The sequence below is a fragment of the Ornithorhynchus anatinus genome, chromosome 11, assembly GCF_004115215.2.
Source record: "Ornithorhynchus anatinus isolate Pmale09 chromosome 11, mOrnAna1.pri.v4, whole genome shotgun sequence".
Classification (NCBI taxonomy): Eukaryota; Metazoa; Chordata; class Mammalia; order Monotremata; family Ornithorhynchidae; genus Ornithorhynchus; species Ornithorhynchus anatinus.
The window spans coordinates 13,385,597-13,412,381 of NC_041738.1; the positions used below are offsets into that span (position 1 = coordinate 13,385,597).

General features: G+C 45.2%; 1 protein-coding gene across 2 annotated transcripts; it reads left to right on the top strand.

Moving 5' to 3' along the window:
- ZPBP2 (zona pellucida binding protein 2) lies at positions 1-26,345 on the top strand. 2 transcript variants are annotated; one of them, XM_029074603.2, is made up of 9 exons: positions 1-103; positions 2,678-2,752; positions 11,380-11,505; positions 16,188-16,349; positions 17,777-17,995; positions 20,477-20,562; positions 23,933-24,110; positions 25,269-25,521; positions 25,786-26,345. In XM_029074603.2, exons 1-8 carry the CDS (start codon positions 52-54, stop codon positions 25,361-25,363), a joined length of 993 nt encoding a protein of 330 aa, XP_028930436.1. In that variant the 5' UTR covers positions 1-51; the 3' UTR covers positions 25,364-25,521; positions 25,786-26,345. The 2 variants fall into 2 exon arrangements, with proteins under 2 accessions (XP_028930436.1, XP_028930437.1); XM_029074604.2 differs by lacking the exons at positions 1-103; positions 2,678-2,752 and adding an exon at positions 13,870-13,968 and having other exon boundaries at positions 11,422-11,505.
- The last annotated feature ends 440 nt before the right edge of the window (positions 26,346-26,785 follow it).

A 26,785-nucleotide genomic window follows, 5' to 3' on the forward strand; every position in this document is an offset into this window, starting at 1 on the left:
GCGGCGGCGGCGGCGGGGAGGGAGAACGGGGCATCCGGGCCCTCCTGGGTCATGGCCCGGGATTGGGTCCTCTTCTCCGCCGTCCTCTGGGCCCTCACCCGAGGTACAGGCTCCCTGGGCCCGCGGAAGGAGGACTCCCGCCCCCCGCCCTCCTGCGTGCCCTGGGGCCGGTCCTCTTCTCGTCGTCGTCCTCCATTCCTCCCCCTGGGCCTCGTCCTCTTCCTTCTCGCCTTCGTCGTCCTCCTCCATTCCTCCCAGTCTTTGTCATCGTCGTCCTTCCCCTCCATTCTTCCTCCTAGTCGTCATCCTCTTCCTTCTCACCTTCGTCATCGTCCTCCTCCTCCGGGTCTTCATCCTCTTCCTTCTCGTCTTCGTCGTCGTCCTCCATTCCTCTTCCTGGGCCTCGTCCTCTTCCTTCTCGCCTTCGTTGTCTTTGTCCTCTTCTTCCATTTCTCCCAGTCTTTGTCATCGTCGTCCTTCCCCTCCGTTCTTTCTCCTAGTCGTCGTCCTCTTCCTTCTCACCTTCGTCATCCTCCTCCTCCTCCTGGTCTTCATCCTCTTCCTTCTCGTCTTCATCGTCATCCTCCAATCGTCCTCCTAGTCTTCGTCGTCATCGTCCTTCCCCTCCATTCTTCCTTCTAGCCTTCATCGTCGTCCTCTATTCCTCCTCCTAGTCTTCGTCGTCGTCCTCTATTCCTCCTCCTAGTCTTCGTCGTCGTCCTCCATTCTTCCTCCTAGTCTTCGTCCCCTTCCTTCTCACCTTCATCATCGTCCTCCTCCTCCTGGTCTTCATCCTCTTCCTTCTCATCTTCATTGTCGTCCTCCATTCCTCCTCCCAGTCTTCGTCATCATCGTCCTTCCCCTCCATTCTTCCTTCTAGCCTTCATCATCGTCCTCCATTCTTCCTTCTAGCCTTCATCGTCGTCCTCCATTCCTCCTCCTAGTCTTCATCGTCATCCTCCATTCCTCTTCCTAGTCTTTGTCCTTTTCCTTCTCACCATCATCCACCTCCTGGTCTTCATCCTCTTCCTTCTCGTCTTCGTCGTCTTCGTCGTCATCCTCCATTCCTCCTCATAGTCTTCATCGTCATCCTCCATTCCTCCTCCTAGTCTTCGTCCTTTTCCTTCTCACCATCATCCACCTCCTGGTCTTCATCCTCTTCCTTCTCGTCTTCGTCGTCTTCGTCATCATCCTCCATTCCTCCTCCTAGTCTTCATCCTCTTCCTTCTCACCTTCATTATCGTCCTCCTCCATTCCTCCTCCTGGTCTTCGTCCTCTTCCTTCTCGTCTTCATCTTCATCCTCCTGCCCCATTCCTCTTCCCAGTCTTCATCGTCATCATCCTTTCCCTCCATTCTTCCTCCTAGTCTTCGTCGTCGTCCTCCATTCCTCCTCCTAGTCTTCGTCCTCTTCCTTCTCGCCTTCAAAATCGTCCTCCTTCTCCTCCATTCCTCCTCCTGGTCTGCGTCCTGTTCCTTCTTGTCTTCATCATCGTTGTCGTCCTCCTCCTCCATTCCTCCTCCCAGTCTTCATCGTCATCTTCCTTCCCCTCCATTCCTCCTCCTAGTCTTTGTCATCGTCCTCCTCCTTCTCCATTCCTCCTCCTGGTCTTCACCCTCTTCCTTCTCGCCTTCGTCGTCCTGGTCCTCCTCCTCTATTCCTCCTCCAAGTCTCCATCGTCTTCAGCCTCCTCCTCCATTCCTCCTTCCAGTTTTCGTCGTCGTCATCCTTCCCCTCCATTCCTCCTCCTAGTCTTCATCGTCATCCTCCATTCCTCCTCCTAGTTTTCATCCATTCCTCCTAGTCTTCATCCTCTTCCGTCTCGCCTTTGTCATCCTCCTCCATTTCTCCTCCCAGTCTTCGTCCTCCTCCTCCATTTCTCCTCCTCTTTCTTGTCTTCATTATCCTCGTCCTCCGTTCCTCCTCCTAGTCTTCGTCGTCATCCTCCTCCTCCTCCATTCCTCCTCCTAGTCTTCGTTGGCCTCCACCATTCCTCCTCCTAGTCTTCATCGTCGTCGTTCTCCCTCCTCCTCCATTCCTCCTCGTCATCCTCTTCCTTCCCTCCTCATTGTCGTCATTCTCTTCTTCCTCTTCTTTTCCTCCTCTTCCTCCTCCCCTCCTCGGTCTCCTCCTCGTCCTCACCCTACTTCTCATCTTTGTCCTCCTCCTCCTCCGCCTCCTCCCCTCTTTCTCCTCGCCCTCTTCCTCCTCGTCCTCGTCCTTTTCCTCCTCCTCCCCCTCGTCCTCTTCCTCCCCTCCTTATCATACTTGTCCTCCTCTTTCTCGTCCTTTTCCTCCCCCTTCCTGCTTCCTCCTTGTCCTCCTTGTCCTCCTCATCCTTCTCCTCCTCTTCCTCATCCTTTTCCTCCTCCTCCTCCTCTTCTTCCTCCTTGTCCTCCCCTTCCTCGTCCTTTTTCCTCCTCCCCTTCCTCGTCCTCTCTGTCCTCCTCCTCCTCTCCTCCTCCTCCTTCTCCCTTCCCCATCCTTTTCCTCCTCCTCCTCTTCTTCCTCCTTGTCCTCCCTGTCCTCTTCTTTCTCCTCCTCCTCCTCCTCTTCTTCCTTCTCTTCCTCTTTCTCCTCCTCCTGTCCTATCTCTTCCCTGCGCCATTTCCCCAAGTTGGAGCCACCCGACCCCCCAACCCCTTGGCCCAGCCCTTTGTCGGTTTCCTCCCGTGCAGGGGCAGCGGGCAGGGGGCTGCCTGTCCTGGTACCGCTGGAGCAGAACGACATCCACGGCAACCCCGAGCACGAAGGTAACCCCAGGCGCCATCCCCGGGGGTCCTCCCCGGAGCCATTCCCCAGGGCCTCTCCCAGTCCCGGGCTCACCCATTCCTCTCTCAGGGGTTTCTCATGGTCCCTACTTCCAGCCCCAGCCCTGGCAGGAGCTACTCCTCCAGCCCACCACCCTGCCTCGCCCTCCTGTCCCCTCCCCAGCCCCAGGCCTCTCCCCGCCAGGGCTACCCAACTGGGCCAGGATCTCTGAAAATAGCCAAATAGATAAAGAGCCATCATTTAGATCACGTTGCTCCTCACCTCCCCTTCCCAATTCATATTTATTGTGCCTTATTCCCCAGGAACGTTCCCAGGCAACGGCCCACTGAGGGCTGCCCAACTGAGTACCAAATCGCCATCAAGCCTAACGATGTCAATCTTCTATACATTTCAAGTCAAAAATCCAGAGAAACAGTTTGGCCTAGTGGGTAGAGCATGGCCCTGGGAGTCAGAAAGACCTGGGTTCTAATCCTGCTTCTGCCACTTGTCTGCTGTGTGACCTTGGGCAAGTCACTTAACTTCTCTGGCCTCAGTTACCTCTTCTGTAAAGTGGGGATTAAGAATATGAGCCCCAAGTGGGACATAGACTGTGTTCAACCCGATTAGCTAGTATCAACCCCAGCACTTAGGACAGTGCCTGGCACTTACCAAATAGCATTTAAAAAAAAAAATCCCTCCTTCCTTCTCAATCAGCATTCCAACAAAAGGCTTACAAATCGAGAAGGGGTTTGCTTCTTGGACTCTGAAAAGCACCACAGGAAGCATGCTGAAAATTTTGGTTTGAAGTGGTTAAATAAATGGAACAGTGTCATAAGGGGGAGAATAGCATGAGTTGATCCGTGTCTGGAAGGGTTCAAGGATAGTTTGTCGTGGGAAGCAGAATTTGGGTTTCACTCCACAGGGAATTTTCTTTGGGAGCATTTTGATTTTTAATACTGGGGTCCAAATAGCTTGATACAATTATTTTCTTTCAAAGAGAGTTTATTTGAGTAAGAATTTGGAATTTACTATCCCAGAAAGTGGGGTAGATAAAAAAAAATCAAAGGTTCAAGTAGGGTGAAGATAAATTCACAAAATCTAGATACGTAATGGGCAGTGGGGGAAAAGTTGAAGAAATTAGAAAGCTCAAGAAGAGTCTAAATAGATGAATGAATGATAAATCTGTAATGGGTCATTAGAGGGAATGTTAGAAGTGTTAGGAGGCTCAGGCGGTTTTAAAAATGTTCATGGATGGTAGTCCTGTGAGGAGTTAGAGGAGGAAGTTGGGGACATTAAAAGGTACATCCCTAACTATGAGAATAAATTTAACTGATCAATCAGTAGTATTTACTGAGCTCTTACTGTTCATAGAACACTGTACTAAGAGTTTGGAAGGGAACAAAAGGCTTAGTCAATTTACTCCCTGCCCTCAAAGAGTGTTAAATCTTGCAGGGGAGACAGAGAATAAAATAAAGCACAGGTAGGAAGATGCAAAAGAATATTAAAATAGGGCGTATTAAGGATGCATGATTACTCAAGTGCTTAGGTGACATGGGAGTACTGAAGTGGCAGTTGGGCGGGAAATAGAATGGGGAGATGAGATTAATCAGGAAAGGTCTTCTGGAGGAGATGTGATTTCAAAAGCACTTTGAAGGTGGGGAGAGCAGTGATCTGCCAGATGTGAAGAGAGAGGGAAATCCAGGCAGATGGAAGATGTGAATAAGAGGTTATTGGTGAGAGATAAAAACGAGACACAGTCGATTGACTTGAAGGAGCAAAATATGAAAACTGATGTAGTAGAAGAGGAGGATCAATAAGTAGGAGGTAGGGAACTGTCTGAATGCCTTAAAGCCAATGGTCAGGAGATTCTGCTTGAGGCAGAGAGGATTGGGCAACCATCAGTGGTTTTTGAGGAGTAGGGAGATTTGCACAGAATAATGTTTTAGAAAAATGATCCAGGCGGCAGAGTTAAATAAGGACTGCAGATGGTAGAGCCTGGAAGCAGAGACGTCTGTGAGGAGGTTGATGCAGTATTTGAGTCTGGCTCTGACAGGCACCTAGACTAATCAATCAGTTAAAAATATTTTTTGAACACTTGCTGTGTGCAGACCACTGGACTAAGTGTTTGGGAGAGTACGATATAAACGAAGTGGTAGACGCGTTCCCTGCCCGCAGTCTAGGAGTAGGGTTGTGGCAGTTTGGATGGGGCGAGTATTTATTTAGCGCTTTTTGTGTGCATAGCATTGTATAAGTGCAAGGAGAGAATACCCAGGTGAGAATTAGATGCAATCCCTGTCCCTCACGGGACTCACGATCTCAGAATCTTAAGTGGGGAGAAGGGATTGGAGACAAATATCAGGAGCAATGAAAGATTAAAACCCAACACAGACAAATACACAAAATAGGCTCCAGGTCTCGGCAGTGATAGAGAAATGCCAAGAGTGTCTGGGAGCAGCTTTTATCCTCGGCCTGGCACATATGGAACATGCCGGAAGCCGGGACCCTCCAGGGTGGAAAGGAGAAGGGCAGTTATGAAGTTCACTTTCAGACATGTTGAGTTTGAGGTGCTAGGTGGACATCCGTGAAGAGATGTCCCGGAGGCAGGAGGAGATCCGAGATTGCCAAAAGAGAAAGGTCAGGGCTAGTGAGGAAGATATGGGATTCATCCCCATCAAAACTGAACTTTTCTTCCCTCCCAAATTCTTTCCCGTCACTTTCCTTTCACTGTTGACAGCACCACCATCCTTCCCGTCTCCGAAGCTTTCAGCCCTGACATTATCCTTGACTCCTCTCTTTCTTTCACTCCATATATTCAGTTAGTTACCAAATCCTTTTGGTTCTTTCTTTGCAACTTCTCCAGAATCCACCCCTTCCTCTCCATCCAAGCTGCCACCATATTGATCCAAATGCTTGTCATATTCATTCATTCAGTCGTATTTATTGAGCTCCTACTGTGTGCAGAACACTGTAATTAGCACTTGGAATGTACAATTGTCATATTCTGACTCTGCCATCGTATCAGTCTCCTTGCAGACCTGCCTGCCTCTCCCTTCTCTAGGCCATACTTAACATCATTTCGCAAACGTCTCCCCACTCCTCAAAACCCTCCAAGGTGACCTAGAGAAGTACCATGGCCTGGTGGCTAGAGCCCGGGCCCTGGCTTCTAATCCCAGCTCTGCCACATGTCTGCTGTGTGACCTTAGGCAAGTCACTTCACTTCTCTGGGCCTCAGTTAACTCATCTGTAAAATGGGGATTGTGAGTGTCAGCCCTTCGTGGGACAGGGACTGTGTCCAACCAGATTAACGTGTATCTATTTCAATGCTTAGAACAGTGCTTGGCACATCGTAAGTGGTTAACAAAAATCATTATTATTATTATCCAATCCTCGCACTCAGTCGGCTCTCTCCCAACACCTCTCCCCTATAACCCAGTCTGCACACTTTGCTCCCCTAATATCCAGCTACTCACTGTGCCTCTTTCTCATTCTTGCCATTGACTTCTTGCTCACTCCCTTGCTCCTGCCTGGAACTCCGTCCATCTTCTCATCCAGTAGAGTTCTGATCTCCATATTTTCAAAGCCCATCTCAAATCACATCTTCTCCAAGAGGCCTTCCCCGATTAACTGTCATTTCCCAACCCTCTACCACAACCACTTCAGCACCTCCATGTTACCTAAGAACTAGGGAAATCACCCCCTAAGAACCTGGGTATCCCTCCCCGTAGCACCTGGGTAACTATCTTTAAACTTGGTTGCTTCCCACTACCTATAATGTATTTTAGTGTCTGCTCCCATCATCATCATCATAAGTGTTTATTGAGCACTTACTGTGTGCAGAACACTGTACTAAGCAGAAGAGAAATTTAATTCTGGGCTCTTTAGTTACAAGTAAATATTGTAGTATTTATGCAGTTCCATTTTCATCAGCCGGATGCTATAAAGGTCCAATCCCACCTTCTTCATCTGTACTGCAGAAACAGCATAGCCTAGTAGCTAGAGCACGGGCCTGAGTGTCAGCAGGGCATGGGTTCTAATTCCAGGTCCACCCCTTGTCTGCTACATGACCTTGGGTAAGTCACTTCACTTCTCTGGGCCTCATTTACCTCATCTGTAAAACGGGATTGAGACCTTGGGACAGGGACTGTGTCCAACTCGATTGGCTTGTCCAGCACTTAGTACACTGTCTGGCACATAGTAAGCACTTAACAAACATCATCGTTATTATTATTATTATTATTATTACTGCAATATCCAACAAGTAGTCCAAAGCACTCAAATGTGGGTTTGGTCCTTCCCCTTTCATATGCTCTATGATGTCTGAGCTCCTTGAGGTTAGGGATCGTGCCCTTGTGGCAGAGATAGTCAGAAGACCTTGATTCTAATCCCGGCTCTGCCACTGACATCCATTATGACCTTGAGCAAGTCACATAACTTCACTTTGCCTTAGTTTCTTCATCTGTAAAATGGTGATTACCTGCTCTCCCCCTTAGACCGTGAGCCCCATATGGGATAAGTACTGTGTCTAGTCTGACTATATTGTATTTATCCCAGTACTTAATAGAGGGCTTGGCCCACTACAGCAAGCACTTAATCAATCAATGGTATTTATTCAGCACTTATCATATGCAGAATACTAAACTGAGCACTTAGAGTACAATACAGCAGAGTAAGGAGACATATTCTTGGGCCAGAAAGAGCTCACAGTCTAGATGGAGAGACTGAAATTAAAATAAATTATGGATATGTACGTAAGTGCTGTGGGGCTGTGGGTGGGGTGCTAGGGTATACAGCCAAGTGTAAGGGAGAAACAGAAGAGAGCGGGAGTAGGGGAAATGAGGACTTAGTTGGGGAAGGCCTTTTGGAGGAGATTTTAATAAGGCTTTGAAAGTGAGGAGAGTCATGGTCTGTCATATATGCAGGGGGAGGGGGGTCCAGGCCAGAGGGAGGATGTGGGCAAGGTGTTGGCAGCAAGATTGTTGAGATCGGGGTGCAGTGGGCAGGTTGGCAGTAGAGGAGCAAAGTGAGTGGGCTGGATTATAGAAAGAAATCATGAGATAAAATAGGACGAGACAAGCTGATTGAGTGGGAAATTTCTCTTTGATGCACAGATGATTGGGCAGCCACTGGAGGGTCATGAGGAGTGGGGAAACATGGACTGAATGGTTTTGTAGGAAAATGATCTGGGCAGCAGAGTGAAGTATGGATCGTAATGAGGAGAATCAGGAGGCAGGGAGGTCAGCGAGAGGCTGATGGAGTAATCAAGAGGAAAAGGACAAGTAGCAGTTTGGATTAAGAGGAAAGGACAGTTGCAACAAGATTTGGTGACATTGAATATACGGATTGAATGAGAGAGATAAGTTGAGGATAATGACAGGGTTACAGACTTGTGAGACAGGGTGGATGGTGGTGCTGTCCACAGTGATGGGAGAGAGAAAATAATAACAATAATAATAATATCTAATATGCTCTCCCAAGTGGTTAGTTCAGCACTCGACACATTGTAAGCACTAGGTTCAATACTATTGATTGATATGCCCAGAGTAGGTAATTGAAGTCATGGGAGCAGTTGTGCTACCCAAGAGAGTGAATGTAGATTGAGAATAGAGAGGGGACCAAGAACTGAACTTAAGGGACACCCACAGTTAGGGAATGGGTTGCAGAGGAGGAGTTGGGGGAAGAGACTGAGGATTGACCAGAGTGGTAGAAGGAGACCAGGAGAGGCTGGTGTCAGCAAAACCCAGGTTAGATAGTGTTTTCTGGAGAAGGGGGGAAAATAAGTTATAGTGTCAAAGGCAGCTAAGAGGTCAAGGGGGATTAGGATGGAGTCTGTTGTTTAGGCAAGAATGAGGTCATTGTTGACAATGGAGAGAATGTTCTCTTCAGAGTACAGGAGACGAAAGCCTGATTGTAGAGGGTTAAGGAAAGAGCTGGAGGAGAGGAAGTGGAGGCAGCAGGTGTAAACAATTATCTGAGGCTTTTGGACATGAATGGTAGGAGGTGATAGCTGGATGGTGCAGTGGGATCAAGAGAATGTTGTTTTAAGGATAGGGAGAATGCACAGAGGGGAAGGAGCTGTTGAAGATGGCAAAGAAGAAGAGGGAACAGAGATGTTTTTTAACGTATGAGAAATGGGTTGAGGAACAGCAAAGCCTAGTGGAAAGAGTATGGGCTTTGGAGTCAGAGGACATGAATTCTAATCCCAGCTCCTCCTCTTGCCTGCTATGTGAGTTTGGACAAGTCACTTAACTTCTCTGTGCCTCAGTTTCTCCAAATATAAAATGGGGATTCAATACCTAGTCTCCCTTCTTATTTCATGAATAATAATAATAATAATGGTATTTGTGAAGCACTTACTATGTGCCAAGCATTGTTCTAAGCTCTGGGGGAAATACAAGGTTATCAGGTTGTCCCAGGTGGGGCTCACAGTCTTAATCCCCATTTTATAGATGAGGTAACTGAGGCACAGAGAAGTTTCGTGACTTGCCCAAATTGGCACAGCTGAGAAGTCACAGAGCTGGGATTAGAACCCATGACCTCTGATCCCAAGCCTGTGCTCTTTCCACTAAGCCATGCTGCTTCTCGGCAGTCCAACCCTGTGTGGGACAAGGACTGTGTCGACCTGATTAACTTGTATCTACCCCAGCATTTAGAACAATGCTTGACACATACTAAGCCCTTATAAATATAATAGTTAATAATAATGTTCATTCAGAAGCACAGGTAGAGGGAGTAGATTTTGAAAGCAAGAGCTCTCTTGAGAGATGGCTAAGAAGGTTGACAGAAAGTGGATGATGGGTTAGGAAGGAGCTGGGAAGGTGAAGGGAAGATTCTGTGATGTTTACACCTGATGATTTTGATTTTGTCAATGAAGTAATTGCCAGGCCTCTCAGGAATGAGAAGTCGGGGAGGTCAGACGATTGGGGGTTTAATTGTCTTAACCAGTAAGTGTGGACATGGGAGTCAATAAGGGAGAAGCAATATTACACTGAGCAAAGAAGAGGACAGAGTTGTAGCAGGTGAGGATGAATTTGAGATGTCCAAGATCAGCCTCGTGCCTGGATTTCTGCCAAGTGTACTCCACCCCACAAATGTAGGAGCAGTGAAAACATGATCCAGGGATGGGGGTTGGTGCTGTGAGACCAAGAGGAGTGACGTGAGTTGAGTTTGACCAAGTTTGAGGGCATGGATCTGTGCATCAAGAGAGGAGAAGTTGGGGAAAGAGTCCAAATGAGCCACGATGACCATTCCACCTATCCCAGGATCAAAGATCTGTCGGGGAAGCAGACAGTTTTGCGAGGAGGAAGTGCATGGGAGAGAAGGTAAGTAAGAAGGTTGTGGTTGGAGAGTAGGTTTTCTGAGTGGATAGGGTAAAGATTGTACAGTGACTGGGGATGAGACCCAGCATCTCCGCAACTTGGTGAGAGGGAGAGGTGGGGTAGAGCAGGAGGTCGGTAGAGTTGAGTGCGAGGAAGTGGGTGTCTGGGAGTGCGTCAGGAACATCCACATAGATATTGAAGTCCCCAAGGACCAGTGAGGAAAAACTGTACATTCTAAGTGCTTAGTACAGGGCTCTGCACACAGTAAGTGCTCAATAAATATGACTGAATGAATGAATGAAGGAAAAGGAAAAAAAAGATGAGTAAGGTGGCAAAAATTGCTGGAGATGGGGACTGGGTCAGGGTGGGGCCAGTTGGTAGATGATGGTAACTAGAAAATAAAGTGGGTAGTAGGGAGGAGGCAGGTGGCATGGGCTTCAAAGTAAGGAAAAAAAAGGAAATGGAAGAGGTGAGATGGCGGCAAGTGGCACTGTGACACAAGGAACAGGCTGACTCCTCCCCCCTTTCCAGTGAGTCAGAAAGGGAGGAAGTGAAAGAAGATGAGCCCCCCTCAGGAGAGAGCAACAGGGGAGATGGTGTCTTTGGGGAAGCAGCATGGCCTAGTGGTTAGATAGAGTATGGGCCTGGGAGTCAGAAGGACCTGGGTTCTAATCACGGCTCTGCCACTTGTCAGCTGTGTGATCTTGAGCATGTCACTTAACTTCTCTGTACCTCAGTTAACTCACATGTAAAATGGGGGTGAAGACTTGGAGCCCCATGCAGGACAGGGACTGTGTCCACCCTTACTGATCTCGTATCTACCCCGGTGCTGAGTACAGTGACTGGCACATAGGATGGACTTAACAAATGCCATTTAAAAAAGATTGGGAGCGAGCCAGGTCTCAGGAACAGCAAGGAGAAACAGTGACTGAGTCAGGAACAGGTTGAGAATGAAGGGGGGTTTGCCTCCAATGGAATGGGGGTTTCACCAGCTGCATTTAGAAGAGGTAGTGAGGCGAGGGACGGAAGAGGTGGGGATGGTTAGATGGACATGACCTCGCGGAGTGTGATTCTGAAGTCAAGGGGTTGGAGGGACAGTAGAAGAAGAGGACGGTGGGGAGAGCAGGTGGTGCAGGGAATCACTGGAGTTATATAATCCAATTGTTACATTCCTTCCAAATATCCTTTGATGCCACTTTTAGAGATGGAATCTGGTCCCAGTGAACAATCAGTCTTGATCTAGTATAGCATTGTTTATAGTCTTATTTAATGGGTCAACCACCACATGAGTTATTCTTTTTATTTTTCTACAGTAAAAATCTATGTGAAAGTCCACCACAATAGCCCATTTCTTGCCTGCATGGATCTGGAGCTTTCTCAAACAGAAATAATAGACCCATCTTATTTATGGATTGGACCCGATGGGAGGAATATAAAAGGTAACTTCTCTTGATCACAAATTGCCTTCAAATTTTGCCTTTTTAGAACAGTGTTGCCTAATTTTGTGTAGGGCAGTAGAGTTGTCAAACTCACCTCACAACTTTATGAATATCTCACAGTTTTCTGTGTTTGTAATAGGGGGGTGTAATACTACTTGAATTCAATAATAATAATAATGGTATTTGTTAAGCGCTTACTATGTGCCAGGCACTGTTCTAAGTGGTGGGGTTGATACAAGGTAATTGGTTTGGACACAGGTCTGGTCCCACATAGGGCTCACAGTCTTGCCCGTGTTTCATTTTGAGCAGGGGAATGTTGGAGGCAGAGCATCAAGAGGATGGGACTTTGATGGGGGCAGGGAGGAAATGAGGAAGTGGGGAAGAAAGGAAGACAGAGAGGGAAAGGGAAAGAGAGTGGGGGAAAGGAGGAAAAGTAGAGAGAGTTGAGGCAGGAGGAGAGGAAAAGGAGGTAAAGGCTTTCACCAAGCTGCTCACTTTTTTCTTGCCCCCAGAGCCTCAAGAGAATGAGCTGTCTGCCCACTTTTTTTGTGGCTTTAGCGGAAAGAGCACGGGCTTTGGGAGTCAGAGGTCATGAGTTCTAATCCCAGTTCCATCACTTATCAGCTGTGTGACTTTGGGCAAGTCACTTAACTTCTCTGTGCCTCAGTTAGCTCATCTGTAAAATGGGGATTAAGACTGTGAGCCCCACGAGGGACAACTGATAACCTTATATCTAGCCCAGCGCTTAGAGCAGTGACAGACAAATTCGTGAAGCATTCCATATTTTCAGGGCTTAGAATAGTGCTTGGCACATAGTAAGCGCTTAACAAATACCATCGTTATTATTATTCTACCCAGGCAACCTTGGGGGCCCTCAGGGTTGGCAGTGACACTGCAGTGGCGAGGACTCTTTAGGGCTGGACTGTGTGCATGCTGCTTCCCGGCCAGGGAACTGCCGGAGCCCCCCTTCAGCCGACACCCCCGCCTCATCCCATGGGGATCCCCCAGGCTGCTCGAGTGGACGGGGCGTGAAGCCGGTGAACAGCTAGCTGGTCCTCACTCAGTTCTCGAGCTGGAAGTGTGAAAAAAACAGGGTGACAGCCATCTTGACTCCATCTCCGGCCCTTATCTGGCTCCAAAGGATGGAACAGACTAGCTACGACCACCGAACCCAAACACCTGTGAAGCCTCTCGCCCAAAGAGATTATCACTCAATCTAGGTCATCTTGCCCCATTTGGACTCCCTACCCAGCTTTCTCTCTCTTGATTCTTCAAGTGTGCTGTAATATTAATAATAATAGCTATAGTATTTGTTAAGTGCTCACTAAGTGTCAAGCACTGTTGAAATGCTGTGGTAGATCCCAGGTCGGAAGTAGTCTCTGTCCCACATGGGGCTCAGAATCTAAGTAAGAGGGATAACAGGTATTGAATCCCTGTTTTGCCGTTGAGGCACAGAAAAGTGAAGTGACTTGTCCAAGGTCACACAGCAGATAAGTGGCAGAGCCAGGGTTAATAATAATAATAATAATGTTGGTATTTGTTAAGCGCTTACTATGTGCAGAGCACTATTCTAAGCGATGGGATAGATACAGGGTAATCAGGTTGTCCCATGTGACGCTCACAGTCTTCATCCCCATTTTTAGAACCCACGTCCTCTGATTCCCAGGCCTGTCCTCTTTGCACTAGGCCACACTGCTTCTCTCTGCCTATCTCGCTCCTCTCTCGTTACACCCCAACTGTCTCACTTCACTGCTCTCAAACAAACCTATTTGCTGCATCTCATTCTCCTTTCTCTTACCACCGACCTCTTGCTCTTGCCCTCCTTTCTGCCTAGAAGTCTCTCCCCTTTCACAGCCAGATGACAAGTGCTCTACCATCTTCAAGCTCCTTCTGAAATCACATCTTCTTTGGGAGACTTTTTCTAATATTATCTCCCTACCCTATTTCTCTGACAACTGCCATTTCACCAATTCTTTGTCACCTAAGCACATGGGTACTCACACCTGCTGAGTGCATTTATGTACACACCTTTCCACTCTACTGCTTCCTCCCACCATCATTTATTCTAAGGTCTGTCCCACTAAATTGTAAACTCTTTATGAGCAGAGATCAGGTCTACTAATTCAGTGGTATTCTCCCGAGTGCTTAGAATAGGGCTCTGCAGAGAGAGTGCTCAATAAATACTGTTGGTTTGGGCCAAGATAATGTCTTTGCCCCCTTGGTGCCCAATCCCATGGGGGCAAAGTCGCCCCTTGTCTCATTGAGATGGTGCCTATGTTTGCATACTTACTCTCAAGTAATGGTATTTATTGCCCACTTAATGAGTACAATGATCTGTATTAAGCATTTGGCAATGTACCACAGATATCTGAGAAATGTTCGTCACATACAAGGAGCTTACACTCTTCTTGAAAGGAATAATTTGGTGTGATTTGGTAGTGCTGGAGAGGGGGCCCTTATATTGTAAGTACTTCTTCCAGGTAATGAAATCACTTAATCAGTCAATCGATGATACATACTGAGTGCATACTCTGTGCAAAACACTGTACTAAGTGCCTGGGAGAGTTAGTAGGCATGATCCCTGCCCTGAAGGAGATTACATCATATTCAGAACATCAGTTTGATATAGGTCAACTAAGAACAAAACAAACGCCATAATGGATTAATAATAATAATAATGTTGGTATTTGTTAAGTGCTTACTATGTACCGAGCACTGTTCTAAGCACTGGGGTAGACACAGGGGAATCAGGTTATCCCACGTGGGGCTCACAGTCTTAATCCCCATTTTACAGATGAGGTAACTGAGGCACCGAGAAGTTAAGTGACTTGCCCAAAGTCACACAGCTGACAAGTGGCAGAGCCGGGGTTCGAACCCATGACTTCTGGATTAGACTAAGGGACTATCCAGCACCTGTTCAGCAATGGCAACCAAGAATGCCAGAAGGATCAGGTTGTCCTTCTTGACATCACTCATCATAGTTGCAGGGGGGTACTGTCTAAAATCTCAGAGTGGCCTAGCAGATAGAGCATGGGCCTCGGAGTCAGAAGGACCTGGGTTCTAATCCTGACTCTTCCACTTGTCTGCCATGTGACCTTGGGTAAGTCGCTTACCTTCTCTGGCCTAAATTACCTCATCTGTAAAATGGGGATTAAGACTCTGAGTTGCATGTGGGACATGAACTGTGTCCATTAAAAAAAAATTTCCATTTGGTAACCTATCAGAGGCCTGTCATCTATAAATCTCTTTCATTAGAGTACAAGGTCCTCCAGAGTAGAAACTGTATATGCTACTCTTTTTGAATTCCATATGCTTAGCTTCCACTGAGGGAAAAATTTTCCTTTTTCCTATCTGGAATCTACCTCTTTTAAACTTCAGTTAGTGCCCCCTGATACTGTGGGATTTATTGGGAAAAAAAATTCCATATTCTCCCTGTCTCCATATTCATAATTTTGCATACTAACATATTCTCTCTCAGACTTTGTCTTCCCAGATTGTAAAGTTCTACTTTAACACTGCATCCACAGTTTAATTCAACTTTATCAACCATTCAGTCGCATTTTTGAGCACTTACTCTGTGTAGAGCACTGTACTAAGTCTTCGGGAGAGTGCAGTATAACAGTATATCACAGTTGGTAGGCACATTCCCTGCCCATATCGAGTTTACAGTCTAGAGGGGTAGACAGACATTAGTATAAACAAATAAATTACAGATATGTGTATACGTGCTGTGGGGCCGAGGGAGGGGTGAAGAAAAGGAGCAAATCAGAGTGACGCAGAAAGGAGTGGGAGAAGAGGAAATGAGGGCTTAGTTGGGGACGGCCTCTTGGAGGTGATGTGCTTTGAAGATGGGGAGAGTGATCATCTGTCTGATATGATGTTCCAGGCCAGAATGGGTACTGCATTGCACTCTGGAAAGTTAAATCTTGTTTACTGAATTTCTGGCCCCCTTTTCCAGGAAAGACAGCAAAGAAACCCAAAAAGCAGACCTACCCGTGGGGTAGGGGATTCAGGAAAATGATTCCAGCCCCTCTCAGCGGAGTGACTCAATATGCAACTAATTTGGCTCTGGAACCAATAGCTCCAGGGGATCAGGCCAAGGGGGAGTGGTTTAAGGATGAAAGCACTGAAAAACAGTCTGCTGTTTAAACCTGGCCTATTCTTCCCCCAATCCTAGGTGAAGAAACTGGTCCCACGCCCTGCAAAACAGAAGGCTACTGTTATAGATTATTCCACCCAACAGTTGGGATGGCCTCTCTATAACAGTTTGCACTTGGATCTGTGACCTCTGGACATTTGATATTCACCTCACCCCCAACCCCACCGCACTTATGTACACATCTTTAAATTATTTATTATAAATTATTTATGCATATTAATGTCTGTCTCCCCCTCTGGACTGTAAGGTCCAGGGAACAGATCTGCTAATTGTGTTGTATTGTACTCTCCCAAGCACTTAAAACAGTGCTCTGCACATAGTAAGTGCTCAATAAATACCATTGATTGATCGACTGATTGATAACAGAACCAGCAGAAAATGGTATTTTGTTCTTTAAGGTGAATTAGCAAAGTGCAGTATGTTTTATATTAGTAGGATTTATTTGTATCATCTGTAGATTATTGAAAAAAAATCAGAATCAATGGTCCTCAGTAATCTTTTGATTTCCCTTTTTTTCGGTTAGGTCAAAGTAAAATGAATATTACGGAAACAGGAAAGCTAATGGTGAAAAATTTTCAGGAATCTTTGTCTGGATCTTACACGTGCACTCTGTCTTATCAAAACATCAAAACAGAAATGCAGACGGAAGAGGAAATTCTTAATACATATGAATTTATGTTATTTGGTAAGAATGCAAAATGACCAATCAACACTTTCAATTTGGGATAAAAAATTAATTGGCTATGCATGTATCAAGAAAAGGGCCCTTTAGCTTTCTTTACTACTCCAAAATATATTGCCAAATAGGTGAGAAACGGCTTTAAGATTTTAGTGTATGTACTCATGGGTGGAGTGAGAGGGGAACGTTTGAGGTTATTTAGAGAGTTCGGGTTAAAAAACACCTTGAACAACCAACCCTCCATTCTCCTATATAACTTCAACCATCCATGCTCAAGTATGGCCCTGAAAGCAACTGTTACCAATAAATTTTACAGATGATACTGGACACTTGTTTTGTTCCCTCCCGTAAATTCAGCTGTAGCAAACTGACAGTTACTGTTCACAGGCTGATTCTGATCCTATCAGTGATCCCTTCATGCAAATTCAGAGGGAAAAAAACCACAGCATTATTCGGTTCATTAGAAATAGGAAAAGTGAGCCCTGCTGAGGTCTTTCGTTTTCAAGATAAGATTTCAAGATTAAGATTGGTAACAGTAATAAATAAAAAACACTTATGGGTAGCTCATTTTGCTTCACTGACTCTGGATTTAGGTATTTTTAAATGCATTTTTAAATTTTATGTTACAAGAAATTAGTCCTTTAGTTCCCCCAAAATACGCTTTTCTTTAAATAGTAACTTGCCCTTTTATGTAATGCGGCTGGTTTATGCCAGGCAAGTCCTCTACTCTGAGAAGCAGCGTGGCTCAGTGGAAAGAGCCCGGGCTTGGGAGTCAGAGGTCATGGGTTCGAATGCCAGCTCTGCCACTTGTCAGCTGTGTGACTGACTGTGGGCAAGTCACTTAACCTCTCGGTGCCTCAGTTACCTCCTCTGTAAAATGGGGATTAACTGTGAGCCTCACATGGGACAACTGATTACCCTGTATCTCCCCCAGCGCTTAGAACAGTGCTCTGCACATAGTAAGCACTTAACAAATGCCAACATCATTATTATTATTATTATTATTATTGTCTTGTACTCTCCCAACTTCTCAGTACAGTGCTCTGCACACCAAAAGCACTCAATAAGTCCCATTGATTGATTGATTGTGAAGAATGCTAATGTCATTTATTTAACAACCTGTCTGTCTCCCCCGATTAGACTGTAAGCCCGTCAAAGGGCAGGGACTGTCTCTATCTGTTGCCGACTTGTTCATTCCAAGCGCTTAGTACAGTGCTCTGCACATAGTAAGCGCTCAATAAATACTATTGAATGAATAACAACCTAGGAAGGTGGGCTGGTGAAACATTTTCCTGGGCTGGCAAATTCGAGGTACTTATTTGTAAGACTGACAGGATTTATGTGGATTGTGACTTGTGAAGCAAATTCTGGTAGAGAAAGTTCTTCTAAAAGCCATTTATATTCACAGACACTTGGTTCTATTTATTTTTTAGCATACCGGGAACCTGATTACACGTATCAGATATCTGTACGATTTACCACGCAACACTGTAAAGTAGCAGTTAATGGTCAGTTCTTCGAAATGCTGAAGAAAATATTAAATAACCTAATATCAGACTTATCATGCCAAGTCATAGATCCATCCTATAAGTGCCATGTCATAGAAGCTCCGTCACTTGGCCTTAAAAATGAGCTGTTTGTAACTTTTGAAGGTAAGCATTTTCTCCATGTCTTCAAGTTAATAGACGACTTGACTCTGATCCATAAAAAAGTAAAATGAAGGTCATATGTGAGTGTTTATCTGAAATTATTACCACATATTTTACATTGCACATCGTACTGATAGTATCAGCTATGCCGTTGACTATAAGGCACTCAACCAGCTCTTTCTTCCTTCTCGAGTGCGAGCCCCACAAGGGACAGAGGCCACATTTAATTTCCACCTGTGCATTTTCCCCCAGCATTTAGTGCAGTGCACACAGCCAGGGCTTAATAAATTAGTATTATTGCTACTAATATTAGACCGTTCTTAGAAGGGTAGACTTCTTAGTCTTCCCTTCCTGATGACTTTTGATCTAGGACCCTGAATGGGCCAAAAATTGCGGGAGGACCTGGTGTGAACTGAGCCCCAGAAATGTGTGATCCATTTTCCGTTTGACACTCCGTACTCACTTCTTAACGATAATAGCCATGGTATTTGTTAAGCACTTACTATGTGCCAAGCACTGTTCTAAGCTCTGGGCTAGATACAAGGTAATCAGGTTGCCCTACGTGGGGCTCGCAATCCTAATCCCCATTTTACAGATGGGGTAACTGAGGCACCGAGAAGTTAAGCGACTTGCCCAAGGCCACACAGCAGACAAGTGGCAGAGCAGGGATTAGAACCCACATCCTCTGACTCCCAAGCCCATGCTCTTTCCACTGAGCCACGCTGCTTCTTGGGTGTGGATCAGGATTAGGGGTTCATTGCAGGTTGTTTAACGTAAACGTGGATCAATGCCAAGCCACCGTGGTCCAGCCACCCCAAGAGTGGAACCATCCCTCCCTCGCGCGAGCCTAACAGGCTTTTACTGTGGCTGTTCCCATTTCAAAACCTGCAGGACTTGAACTTGGTCAGTGCTGGTGCTCAGTCAGTTAACAGATCAATTACTGATATTTACTGAGTGCTTTTTGGGAGATCACTCTACCGAGGGCTTGGGAGAACACCGGGCAATTGAGTTGGTAGACACGGTCCCTGCCCTCAGTTAGGAGAAGTAGCCAGCTCTTAGAATACCTACGTGTGGTGATGCGAGCTTCAAAGTTCTTAAGGGGCAGAGAACCAAACGCATAGTTGATGCAGAAAAGAGGGCAGATAGGGTGGGGAAATGAGAGGTTAGTCAGGGAAGGCTTCCTGGAAGAGATATGATTTTAGTAGGGCTTTGAAGATGAGGAAAATGTTGGTCTGTCTGACAAAAGGGGGAGGGAGTTCCAGGCAGCAGGGAGGATGTGAGCAAGAAGTCAAATCTCTTTTTATGGTGAGTGTTAAGCGCTTCCCCAGTGTCAGGAACTGCTCTAAACACTGGGGTAGATACAAGCTAATGCGGTTGAACCCAATCCTGGACCCACATGGGGCTCGCCCCCTTAATCCCCATTTTACAGAGGAGGTAGTTGAGGCACAGAGAAGTCAACCGCCTTGCCCAGGGTCACACCGCCGACAAGTGATGGAGCAGGGATTAGTCTTCCCGATTCCCAGGCCTATCCTCCCCTTTAGGCCCCGCTGCTGTGAAATGATGGGATCGACGTTGAATTTTTCATTCACTCGAAAAGTAAGGCTGTGTTACGCGAACTTTCCCGGCCAACCGAAAGGTATAAGGGGAAAATCTGGAGGAAGGTGACCTTCCCCTATAGCATTTGTAGTCGGGGTCAGTATGGAGGAAAAAAGAACATTTTCATTTTCTTTGTCGAGTTCCGCCTTCGCCTGCAGGTGGCGCTAAGGTGCAGCATTGAAATCGATGAAATCCGGGACGTTTTTCTCCATTTCTCGCATCCCACGTTCAAGGAGTTGGGTTTATTAAGGTTTTTTGGGGTTTCAGGCTATAATAATAATAATGATGTCGGTATTTGTTAAGCGCTTACTAGCGAGCACTGTTCATTCATTCATTCAATAGTATTTATTGAGCGCTTCCTATGTGCAGAGCACTGTACTAAGCGCTTGGAATGTACAAATCGGTAACACAGTCCCTGCACTTACAGTCTAATCGGGGGAGACGGACAGACAAGAACAATAGCAATAAATAGAATCAAGGGGATGAACATCTCAATAAAACAATAGCAAATAAACAGAATTAAGGCGATGTACATTTCATTAACAAATAGGGTAATAATAATAATGTTGGTATTTGTTAAGCGCTTACTATGTGCCGAGCACTGTTCTAAGCGCTGGGGTAGACATAGGGGAATCAGCTTGTCCCACGTGGGGCTCACAGTCTTAATCCCCATTTTACAGATGAGGGAACTGAGGCATAGAGAAGTTAAGTGACTTGCCCACAATCACACAGCCAACAAGTGGCAGAGCTGGGATTCGAACTCATGAGCCCTGACTGCAAAGCCCATGCTCTTTCCACTGAGCCACGCTGCTGCTCTAAATGTGAGACATTTACATCTCTAGTTGTTAGACATCATACCACGTTAATTTTCTACTCATTCCCTTCCAGTAAATCCCTTTGCACCAGGGTGGGAAGTAGCCTGTGACCAAGTTTCTGTTGATTGCGAAGATGTCACAAATGGGAAGATTCAACAGGTGAGGTTTTTTTTTCTTTAATGCACGCCCGAAAGGTGTGACTGCTCACGGTTCGGTAGACGATCAACTGTGAACTCAGTTTCATTCATTAAGCTCCTGCGGAAATCTGCAGTTCCCCGGCTAGCCTTTCTGAACTGACATTCACTGAATTAATTTACGTCTGGCCTAGAGGTATTGTAATCTGGGAAATATAAACTTGAAAAACGCTTACATTTCAAATGTAAATTTTGGGAGTTGCTTTCCGAATTGACATTGGTTTAATCTTCCTCTCAGGAAGCCTTCCCCAATTAATTTTCAACACCTGAGTCTGGTCAGGTCAAGATCCACCCTTAGCTCTGTGGCTTTAAAGCTGTCCATCACCTTGCCCCCTCCTCCCTCACCTCCCTTCTCTCCATCTACAGCCTACCCTACACACCCCGCTTCTTTGCTGCTCACCTCCTTTCTCTGCCTCATTCCCTTCTATCCCGCAGTCGGTCCCTGGCCCACATCCTATCTCTGACCTGAGGTGCTCTCCCTCCTCACATCTGCCAAACTAACTTTCTTCTCCTCTTCAAAACCCTACTGAGCTTTCACTTTCAGGAAGCCTTCCCAGACTGAGCCCTCCCTTTCCCTCTCCTCCTCCTTCCCCCCTCCCCATCACCCTGACTCCCTCCCTTTGCTCTACCCCTTTCCCCTCCCCACAGCTCTTGTATATATTTGTACTTATTTATCTTATTAATGATGTGCATTTATCTGTGTTCTATTTATCTATGTTGATGGTAGTGATGCCTGTCTACTTGTTTTGTTGTCTGTCTCCCCCTTCTAGAGTGTGAGCCCGTTGTTGGGTAGGGATTGTCTCTATCTGTTGCCAAATTGTACTTTCCAAGCACTTAGTACTGTGCTCTGCACACAATAAGCACCCAAATACAAACAAATGAATGTGCAGCAATCCTCCTTTCAGTACTTATGCGTATGTAGATTTCTTTGCATATATTATATTATTTCATTCAGTACTATTTATTGAGTGCTTACTATGTGCAGAGCACTGTACTAAGCGCTTGGAGTGTATAATTCAGTAACAGAGACAATCCCTGCCCAATAACGGGCTCACAGTCTATTATTCATTCAGTAGTATTGAGTGCTTATTATGTGCAGAGGACTGTACTAAGCACTTGGACTGTACAATTGGGCAACAGATAAAGACAATCTCTGCCCACTAATGGGCTCGCAATCTAAACATTATGTATTACACATCAGTAAACTCAATCAGGGGTATTTATTGAGCACTTTGTAGAGAACACTGCATTAAGTGCTTGAGAGAGTATAATACAGGTGATAGACATGATCCCTGGCCTTAAGGAATTTACAGTCTACAAGTGTAGGGAGACAAGATAAATTACAGGTAAGGGAAGTATTCAAGTATAACAAGATGTGTGTTTATATATTTTTGTTCGAGAAGTTTTGTTAGATATAAATATAAAGTGCAGTGGGGGTGGGGGTAAATGCATGGGTGAGACAATAGGGAAGAAGTAGGGCCTAGTGGAGAGAGCATGGGTGTGGAAATCAAAAGGACCTGGGTTCTAATGCTGACTCCACTTCTAGTCTGCTGTGTGATCTTGGGAAAGTCACTTTACTTCCCTCTGCCTCCGTTATCTCATCTGTAAAAATGGGAATTAAGATTGTGAGCCCCATGTGGGACATGGACTGTGTCTAACCTGATATGCTTATATCTGCCCCGGGGCTTAGTACAGTGCCTGATACATAGTAAGCACTTAAATACCATTAGAAAAGATAAGGAAGGAAAATCAGATGGGGAGGAGTTTGCTTAGGGAAGGCTTTCAGGGAAGATATGATTTTAGTAGGGCTTTGAAGATGGGGAATATGCTCATCTCTCAGAAATGTAGGGGGATGGGATTTCCAGGCAGGCATGTACAGGGGGGTCAATGGCAGGTGAGGCGGGAATAAGCCTAGTGAATCATAGTCTAGACTGTAAACTCCCTGTAGGCAGGGAATGCGCCTGTTATATTGTTGTGTCGTACTCACCCAAGTGCTTAATACAGTGCCCTGCACACAGTAAGCACTCAGCAAATACCATTGATTGATTACTGTACCCTCCCAAGTGCTTAGTTCAATACTCTGCCTGCAGTAAGTGCTCAATTAATGCCACTGATTGAGTGATTTATTGAATACCTTGAATACGATAAGGAGTTTCTGCTTGAGGCAAACATGAATGGGCAGCCATTGAAGGCACTTGAATGGGGACCGGTGAGCAGAATGTCTTTTCAGAAGAGTGATCTGGGTAGCAGAGTGAAGAGGCTGGGGGGAGAGAGTTTAAGGTGGAAGCTGAGGCAGTGGTCAGGATGAGATGTGACTAGTGTGTGAAGCAGCGTGAAAGCAGTTTTGTTGGAGAAGTTTTGCTAGGGAAGCAGCGTGATGGAAGTTAGAAGATCATGGGTTCAAATCCCAGCTCTGCCACTTGTCTGCTCCGTGGCTTTGGGCAAATCACTTCATTTCTCTGTGCCTCAGTTACCTCATCTGTAAAATAGAGATTAAGATGGTGAGCCCTATGCGGGACAGGAACTGTGCCCAACCCGATTTACTTGTATCCACTCCAGCGCATAGTTCAGTGCCTGACACCTAGTAAGGCCTTAACAAGGACCATAATTATTATTAGAAGAAGGAGCAAATTCTGGAGATAGAATCGACAAGATAGAGTGAATGAATGTATGTGGGTTGAAGAGAGTCAAAAGGTAATGCCAAGATTTGCAAGTGTGTGAAACAGGAAGGATAGGGGTTTTGTCGACAGTGAGGGGAGAGTTTGGGAGGGAAGATGAGAAGTTCAGTTTGCACATGCTGAGTTTGAGGTAATGGCAAGACAGGTAAAGCTGGCCCGAAGGCAGGAGGAAAGGCAGAATTGCAGAAATGGGAAGAGGCTGGGGCTGGAGAAATCAATTTGGGAGCTGTTTCATTCTGAGGTGTTTCTGCTGCTTCCAGCTTTATTCTTGCCTAGACCACAGTAGTCTCTCTATAAATTATGTCAGTACTCTTGACTTTACTGCCGGTGGCCCACAGAGGGGATTTCTGAGCCTCTCTTCCCCAAACAGTAATTAGTTGCAACTAAGGGTCCTTAGATACATCAGCAAGAACACATATATTCCTCTGTTTAGGAATAAAATAAAATTATCTTAATTGACTTTCACTTCTGCTTGAAGTAGGAAGAACCTCAGGTCTACCTTTTCTGTTTGATTCCAGTTTCCTACATATCCTCCTAAAATTGAATTAGGATGTCTCTATTTAGAAATACGTTTCATTCCTTGAAATCCTGGGGAGAATATTTTGGGGTGTACCTTGATGATTATTCTTCTCCCTTTCCGATGTCTCTACATCACAGGCAAAGGATCACCTAGAAGAATTTTTTCGAAAGCAATCGTACGTTTTGAAACACGAATTTCATCATGTGCCAGCCATCCATTATGTTGACCACAGTTTTCAGGTTACCCGAATTGACAGCTGTCGACCAGGCTTTGGAAAAAATGATATAACCCACAGTGATTGTGCTAGCTGCTGTGGTAAATATAAAATAAAACTAGCCTTTAAATAAGACCAGCCAGAAAAATATACAATCACCTCACTTGGGAAAATTGGTCATATTGATTACTAACAATAATAATGAGATTATTTGTTATAGTATAGTATTAATAGTAGTCAATTTATATTGATTACTAGCAATAATAATAGTGTTTGTTACAGCATTTGTTATGAAAGTAGCACTTATGTGCCAAGCACTGTATTAAACACTGGGTCAGACTCAGTTTCTGTCCCACAGGGACAGTCTAAGTAGGAGGAAGAATAGGTATTGAAACCCCATTTTACAGATGAGGAAACTGAGGTGCATGTCTACTGTGTGACCTTGGGCAAGTCAGTTAGCTTCTCTGTGCCTCAGTTATTGCATCTGTCAAATGGGGATTCAATACCTGTTCTCCTTCCTACTTAGATTGTAAGCCCTGTGAAGGCCTGTGTCTGACCTGATTATCTTGTAGGTTCCCCAGGTCTTAGAGGAGTACTTGACACATAGTAAGCGCTTACCTAGTGCCACAATTATCATTTGAGATGCTAAATGACTCCCCCAAGGTCACCCAGCAGGCAGATGGAAGAACTGGGATTAAAACCCAGGTTCTCTGATGCTCAGGCCTATGCTCTTTCCACCAAGCCATGCTGCTTCCCTATTATTGATTCAGGAATTGTTGTTTGTGGTGAAGCACAGTTCAAAATCCCGTAGAAAATCCTGACTTGAACGTAAGACAAACTGAAACGGAATTTATGGGACATTTTGGCATGTGTTGTAAAACCCAAACACATTATATATGAAAACAAGTAATGAACAAGAAACCTTCAAAAACAGATTATTACTTCCTCCTATGCTTAAAATCATTTAACTCCAAAGTAAACACTCAAGACTCCATTTGGTTAATAGATTAATGGATGGGCTGGGTACTACTTGGTGTAAGCTTGTCCTCTAAGACTCTAAGCTCCTGCCCTAGACTTTAAACTTGTTGTGGGCAGAGGATGTGTCTGTTTATTATTGTATTGTACTCTCTCAAGGGCTTAGAACAGTGCTCTGCGCACAGTTAGTGCTCAATGCATACAACTGAATGAATAACACATAACTCGCCCCTGGTCAAAATAGTAGTCAACTCGGCTGCATGTTTGGTTTGTTTTCACCACAGTGGCTTGTGATCCCGGAACATATAGCCCTAACACCGATGTGACTTGTCGGACCTGTTCCAGCGCCCAGATCTACGGATCCAAATCTTGCCAGTAAACTGAAAAAATAAAAGAATTCACAAAATCAAAGACAAGAGGCGAAAGCATCGTTACCTGCGGGGAGGGATGGAGCCACATCTACTATTAAATAACCCTGAATCCTCGACAGCACCCAAGATGCTTCCAAGAAATGGCTTCTGTGACCTTCTGGAGAAGGTAGTGATCCAGAGATCACAAAATAGAAAAGAAAATTAATGCACCTTTGGTGATTTCATCTTAAAGATGTTTTGTTTGTGGGAATAATTGAATACGGCTTTTTCTGGACAGTTAGCAGTTTAACGAAGGAACCGTGTTCAGTTCAGGAAAAGTAATACGTACCTGCATAATGAATGATTATATAATTGTCAGTAGGAAATCACTCCTGTAGTGATGTTTTGTGCCACAATAATCTTAAAAATACTTCGTGTCTTTTGCATTTAGCCTATTTTTGGAAGAATACATCCAACTGCGGGAACATCTTCAATTTTGAATGAGGACTCCTTATCAAGGTAGTGACACTGACAATTATTTTTCTGATATACTGGCTGTCATCTTTTCTAGCTGAAAGCTGGGACATAGGGTGATGTCCCAACTGCTTCGTTTTGCTGGTTTTCAAAGAGTAACTTGGGACTCATTTTTGTTGCTTTGGCTTCTTGTCTTAAGAGAGTTTTCTAAGATTGACCCAATTGCAACGTATGTATTGAAGTAGACTAGATGTATTCACTGCAGATTTCTGTACTGTGTGTGGAAATAATTTTCATGTTCCTCTGGAATCCATTCACCCATTTTAGTATTTCTGTCACCCTATCACTTTTTAATCAGGAAAAAATGCAGCTTTTGGAAAAGGGACTTGGGAATTTGAAGTGTTTTCAGGTTGTCCTAGTGTCCTTTGCTATTTTTTGTCTCATATTGTGATATTGTTGCTCTAATACCATTTAAAAAAATCTACAATGCCTGCTACAATCGCTGGCTTTAAAACTAAAATTAAAGAAATAATGGCATTTATTGAGTGCCTACTGAATGCAATGCACTGTATAAGCACTTGGGAAGTATATCAGAAGGACAAGACATGTTCCCTTTCCATTGTAGTAATAATAGTGATATTTCTTAATCAAAATGAGGTGTACTAAGCAAGGTACTAAGCCCCGGGAGTAGAGACAAGAAAATCAGATCGGACACAGTCTAAATGGGAGGGAGAACAGGCATTTAATTTCCAATTTACAAATGAGGAAACTGAAGCAAACAGAAGTTAAGTGACTTGTCCAAGGTCACAAGCAGACAAGAGGTTAAACCAGGGTTAGAACCCAGGTCCTCTGACTCCCAGCCCCATGTTCTTTCCCACGACGAGCTTACTTTCTAATGGGGTAAACAGATTTAGACATTCAGTCACTGGTATTTATTGAGCACTTACTGTGTGCAGAGCCCTGTACTAAATGCTGAG

What these genes read in the sequence shown, in the direction of transcription:
- ZPBP2 (XM_029074603.2), top strand. Translation starts at nt 52, where the DNA reads ATGGCCCGGGATTGGGTCCTCTTCTCCGCCGTCCTCTGGGCCCTCACC. An exon ending in ATATGAATTTATGTTATTTG is followed by an intron (nt 16,350 to 17,776) that starts GTAAGAATGCAA and finishes TTTATTTTTTAG; the next exon opens with CATACCGGGAACCTGATTAC. An exon ending in TGATTGTGCTAGCTGCTGTG is followed by an intron (nt 24,111 to 25,268) that starts GTAAATATAAAA and finishes TTTTCACCACAG; the next exon opens with TGGCTTGTGATCCCGGAACA.